A 5,844-nucleotide genomic window follows, 5' to 3' on the forward strand; every position below is an offset into this window, starting at 1 on the left:
AACACAGGTGGCCTACACTAGCTGCTCCTACCGGACAAGCAAAGGTTACGAGACACCTAATTGGTAAAACCTTTGAAGTCTTTTATGCTTATTGGAGAATACACAGCTTTGACCTTGTGGCAAGGAATGCCCCCGTGAATTTCAAACTATTGATATCCTCTCAACTTGGTGACATTCACAAGTTTTCCTTGCCAAATGAACGGCACCCTTGTGGAGAAGAGAGTGTTACATTTAAAGTCATATTACAATAATAATTCTCATAATCAAATGTTCAAAATATGTATTACCATTTTTGGGGATGGCAGTGGACCAGGGCTGGGGGACAAGGTTTCTACCCCCGCCCCGTCTCAAAATTTTGCCCTCCATCCATGCATGGGTTTTGATTTTAACCTCCATCCCCGTTTCATGTCTTCCATCCCCAGTCCAAATGGAGCGAGGCGAGGTGGGGCTTTATTTTTTCTCATTCCACTGTCATCCCTAAAGAGTATTTTCGCATTTTACTAAAGGGGATCGGGGATGCCCAAGAGCGTGGCAAGGTGGGGTGGGAAAATGCTTTTAAGTTCATCCCGTTTCATGTCCTCCATCCCAGTCCAAACAGGACTCCCCCCCCCCCCCCCCTGGCTCATTGTCATCCCTAACTATTTTCATTCTTGTGAAGATAAATTGAGTAAGTTTCAATTTCAAAAGACTATAAGAAAAAAAAGGTCACATTGATCAGATGATGTCCAAAGGCTCTTATTCGACAGTTTCCAAGAAACCTATGGCCCGTACCAAGAAACTTAGAAAAGCGAGGCCCATGTTCGGACTTGGTGTAAAAGGCTGGACCTTGTGACTTGTGAGACCTATGTTTGGAATTAGGGTAAAAATTACAATGGCTAAATAAGAAAATTTCTTTTGTTGTTTAGAAAAATTTAAAAAGCACGCATAACTTTTGGCTTATTTAAAAAATGCGCGCCTAACTTTTAAAATATTATACATGCACGCCTAACTTTTGAGATTTGATTTGTCAAGTAGGGATGCATTTATAATATTTCAAAAGTTAGGTTTGAAAATAGGCCAAAAGTCTTTTTCTTCTTGCAAGTTCCACGATGGGACCTGTTGTCAAAGTGTCAATGCCATATTTTTAAACAATCAAAACCCTCGGGTCATTTATTTTTTATGAAGACTATATCAATAAATATACTCTCAAATCAGAAAAAACGATTTCAGAAAAGAAAAAAGAGCAACATTCCATTTTCATTTAGTCACAAATAACTCTGCTTAAACTAATAAGATGGTAAGACCGCTCTGCATAGAATATATGAATGCAATTTAAGAAATCACGTGTTCTTCTGGATTGGAAGAGCTATTGACTTTCTTGCAATTCAACTTCAGTAAAGTGGCAGCCTCAAGGGTTTTGGTGCAGTGGAGAGAGCCTTGGCCATTAGACCTGTGGTCAGAGTTCCATAGCCACCGGCGTCAGCCTATTGCGTTAACGAGGGCAAGGGATAAGCTCTTGCTCAGCTGAAGCTTGCTGACTCCCTCTCTGGGGAAAAGGGGTGCACCATGGGTTTACACTACGCGAATAGCTACTGTAAGTATGGCAGGCTTAGCCAGCACGACTAGGTTTCTCATTCCGAGGGTGGTTCCCCGTCTTTCATGAAAAAAAATAATCAGTAAAGTGGCAATGAAGATCTCATCTCCAAGAAAGAGGATACAGTTGACCAAATGGAACATGCAAGTACATGCAACACCACATTAAATTATTCAGATGAGAGGGCCACTAGCAAGGCAGAAATGGAGTCCCACACTTTGGATAAGTTAAAATAGGCAGAGAAATAAATTGCAGCAAATTCTGTGGATTTTTATTACTAACTATCAAGTTGCAGCATAACAATCTCACCAACATGTTAACATGTTAGTGTAATATAAGCCCCATCAGAAGAGAATAGAAACAGGGACAAAACAAACAATTTAAAGCAAAAAGAGAGAAAAAAGAGAGGGATAAATCACACGGTTCTTGGAGGCTTTTCTAGCAATGCAGAAAGATAAACTTCTTCCTTGGATTTAGTTGACACAACCCATTTATGCTTCTTGTATCTGAATTGCAGAAACATGTACATGTAATCATCCAGATCTTTCCTGCTGCAGAAGAACCTGTCAACCCACAACAACCCGCCTGGTCTAAGAATCCGGTCCCAGTCGAACAACACAAAGTCCATCAGTTGCAGATCTATCCAACCATCTAGGAACCCAGTGGTATGAATCAGATCCATTGTGTTATCGAAGAAAGGCAGCTTCTGGTTCACTGTCACAAACAGGGGAATGAGGCCCCTAAGTGCGATCATCTCGTTGAATGGAGCACCCAAATTGAGAGCAGTAGTGACGATAGTCACGTTATGCTCTCTCATCCTTGCTGCGAAGCTTCCTGTACCCACGCCAATGTCCAGCCCAATTCTTATTTCTCCTGGCTTGGCATTCAATACATCTGTTATCAGAAAATCTGCTGCCACAGAGCTGTTCTGTACCCACTTCACCTTTTCCTTGTCCAAATTGAAACAACCAGTGCACTTTGTGATTCCTCTAGGATTTTTTCCTGCCAAGCAACTGAAGTTCTTGCAAGCATAAAGGTTCCACCTGATGTTCTTGTCGTCCGGCATCTGCCACAGAGACTCGTTAATGGACGACGGTTTAACATACAATTTGGAAGCTCTAGTTAAGCATCTCCTTCGAGGCAATGGATCACACCCACTGATCATGAGCCTCTGCCCCAGGTTCCAATCATCTTTACAGTAGTTCCCTATGTCATAATTCATGTACTCTTCCAATTCCTTCTTCATCAAAACACATGCATGCCCAATTGTATTATAAACCTGCTTAGTCCCATACACATTCATCTTCCCATGTCTGTTCTCCTTTGCTGTAACATACTTCCTTATCTCCTCCACAGTGAAAAAGTTTATCAGAGGGTCCTCTTTCAGACCCGATTGCCCGTTGGTTTTCGGAATTCTGATCTGTCTAAGAGATACATGAGCACTATAAACAGGTGGGAGAAATTCATCCTCTAAAAACTTCTTAAACTGGGGACCTGACATATTTCTCTTATCCATCTGCTGCACAGTGTTTTCGAGCTTGGTCTGCAAATCAGCCAACTTCTCAAGAACTTCATCCACCCGATCCGACAATGCTTTCATATCAAAACCTGAATGCTCCTCCTTTGCCCCATAGAGTTTCCGGCAAATATCTTCATCATGGAACAAGAACCCCGAAGAGTAGAATCTAAACAGACCCGCAAGACTGACGATTATGACAAGACTTCCTAGAATGATCTGAAGCATAACGATAACACTCAATAGGCGGCATCTGGGCAGGCAAAACTTCACCATCTTCGGTCTTATGCATTTACATAATCATATATAATCAACCTGACAAACATCATAAAATTCAACTAAGAACAGCTGGAACACAGCTATGCAGCAGAGACTCAAAAACCAAGAATCGACAACCAAGAAAACGAAAGAAAGTTGATGAGGGACTGACTGCAATGGAAGAAGTGATGGCCAACTAAAAATTTATTGTTTGTAACCATGTGCATTATATTGCACATGAATTCCAGCTTTCACTATGCTTCTCTTGCATTATTTCATCGCAGTATTATGCTTTTAAAATTGCATTTTGGCAGCCAGATAGCTTCGGTGTATATCTAATCGAAACTATGAATTGAAGTACTAAAAATTCAAAAGAGAGAGAGGGAGAGAGAGGTGATCATACCGCAAGATCACAGATGAGATGAACTCCCATCACAATCAGAAAACGAAAAAAAAGAAGAACCAAAGAACTAAATACAATCGCGAACAAGATCGAACGATTGTACGAATTCTCAACAGACTCGGATCGCTCATGCAAAACTTGAGAAACAGGGGATGAGGCAGAGGGCCCAAAGAAACGAAAAAGATTGTGAATTAGATCACAAACTGAGATCATTTCCAAATAAATCCATGCTCTTGAAAAACGAACGGAAGACAGTTGCTAACTGTTCTACTATATCACTCAAACACTTACTACATTTAGCGTCGGGAGCCGTCCACGTTGTATCATTGGCTGAGTTCACGTCCTCTGCCTCACTAAATCGTGAAAATTTCGCATCCTAAACGATCTGGATTTCGGAAAAATCGCTTTCAGTTTCTGTAATTCTGAGAGAGAGAGAGAGAGATCAGTAAAACACAGAAAATCCTTCGATAATAACAATTAAAACCTGAACACTTGTGATTGACAAAAAAACTGGAAAAACCGAGAGAAGTCACAAGACGAGCTGGATCTGAACGAAATGTTGAAAATCAAGAAAAAAGCAAATAATCAGCTCGTCAAAAATTTAGTTTTTTTCTTCTCTTTTGATGGACCAAAAGGATTTTTCGTACTTCTGAGCTCCAAAATCCCTCGTTTTCACAGTACCGATTTTTGCTCTGAAATATAAGCAAAATATCCAAACTCTAACGACCCAAAAAATCCCGTAAAACTTTAAAAAAAAATGAACAAAAGCAAGCAAGAAACAGAACAAGCTCACCTTGAAGCTAAAACTAAACAAGGAAAACGCGAAAAAATCATGAAATCCCCGACACAAACGCATACAATGATCAGGGGAAAAAAAAGAGCCACAATTCTCACCGGAAATCAAGATCTGAGGCGCTCCCAAATCACGCGAACGCGATCTCCCGGACTCGGAGAATTCGGCGGGTCGATGCCCTAAATCCCCGAGCCTGCAGGGTACATGGAATATATACGTTAAAAATAATAGTTTAAAATTTTCAAAAAAAGAAAAAAAAAACTTGAGGTTCGTACTCCAAGACGCTGTCCGGGATGGTCGGTTTGAGAGACGGGTGAGGTCTTCCCACACACGATCTTCGAACCTGGGACAAGTTGCGCGCTGCGTACACGATCTCTGTCCCTCTATCCACGGATCTCCCCCCCTCAGCTTCTCCTCGCCAATTAATCAGTGACGACACTGCAGTTACGCGTGTCTGCCCGCCCACACAAATGCTGGAGGCACAGACACATTCTCGGTGCATTCCACAGATACCAAAACAGCGTCCGCTGCTGTTCTGTGTGCATTGACAGGACAGGACATGTTTCCACGTAACAAACACTGAACAAATCTAATTGAAACAGCTCATTTTTTTTAACCAGCAGGTGACTCAATAAAAAATAAATAAAGTGATATTTTACACCATTTTTTAAAAAATATTTTAAGAAATAAGCAGAATGAGCTTGTTTTCCGTGCCCCACCCAGGATGAACACTGGAGGACACACCGAAAAAAAATTTGGGGTGCATTGACAGGGCAGAACAGTGCGTCCTGTCCTGTCTGTGAACAATAGTACAGTACAGGACATACATCCCCGTATCAAACGCCAAACAAATCAAACCGAAACGGTCGATTTTTTTAACCATCAGATGACTCGATAAAAAAAACTAAAATGGTATTTTAAATATTTTAAAAAAAATAAGCCGAATTAGCTTGTTTCGTCTCGATTTTGGGCCGATGCAATATGAATCGGCCGTTCAAGCCGATTCGCGATGATACTGACTGACAACAATGGTACAAGCTGGTAAAGAGCAACATTGTGGTGCTCAAGCTCCGCTCTTTTTTGTGGTGAGTTTTTGAGTCGAGTTCGAGCTCTTGACGTGCTTTAGCAATGCAAGTCCAGTTCGACCTGGCTCGTTTATAAAAGATTTGAAAGGCAAGCTGGGGTTAGGCAGACCCTGTCAGATATCTCTTAAGCCCAAGGAGGGTGAGGGATTCGAACCTGGACCTTCAGCTTGGTACAGGACCCCGCTTGCCACATGGAATACCACCTGGGTGGTGTAT

General features: G+C 41.5%; 1 protein-coding gene across 1 annotated transcript; it reads right to left on the reverse strand.

Moving 5' to 3' along the window:
• Window positions 1–1,822: 1,822 nt before the first annotated feature.
• LOC149820573 (S-adenosyl-L-methionine-dependent methyltransferase) lies at window positions 1,823–5,026 on the reverse strand. The gene is made up of 3 exons (XM_089982354.1): window positions 4,645–5,026; window positions 4,042–4,172; window positions 1,823–3,404 (listed from the first exon to the last, which is right to left on the reverse strand). Exon 3 carries the CDS (start codon window positions 3,363–3,365, stop codon window positions 1,989–1,991), a length of 1,377 nt encoding a protein of 458 aa, XP_089838480.1. The 5' UTR covers window positions 3,366–3,404; window positions 4,042–4,172; window positions 4,645–5,026; the 3' UTR covers window positions 1,823–1,988.
• Between the last annotated feature and the right edge of the window lie 818 nt (window positions 5,027–5,844).

The sequence above is a fragment of the Nuphar pumila genome, chromosome 12 (assembly GCF_984573655.1).
Source record: "Nuphar pumila chromosome 12, dmNupPumi1.hap1.1, whole genome shotgun sequence".
Taxonomy (NCBI): Eukaryota; Viridiplantae; Streptophyta; class Magnoliopsida; order Nymphaeales; family Nymphaeaceae; genus Nuphar; species Nuphar pumila.

What these genes read in the sequence shown, in the direction of transcription:
- LOC149820573 (XM_089982354.1), bottom strand. Translation starts at nt 3,365, where the DNA reads ATGGTGAAGTTTTGCCTGCCCAGATGCCGCCTATTGAGTGTTATCGTT.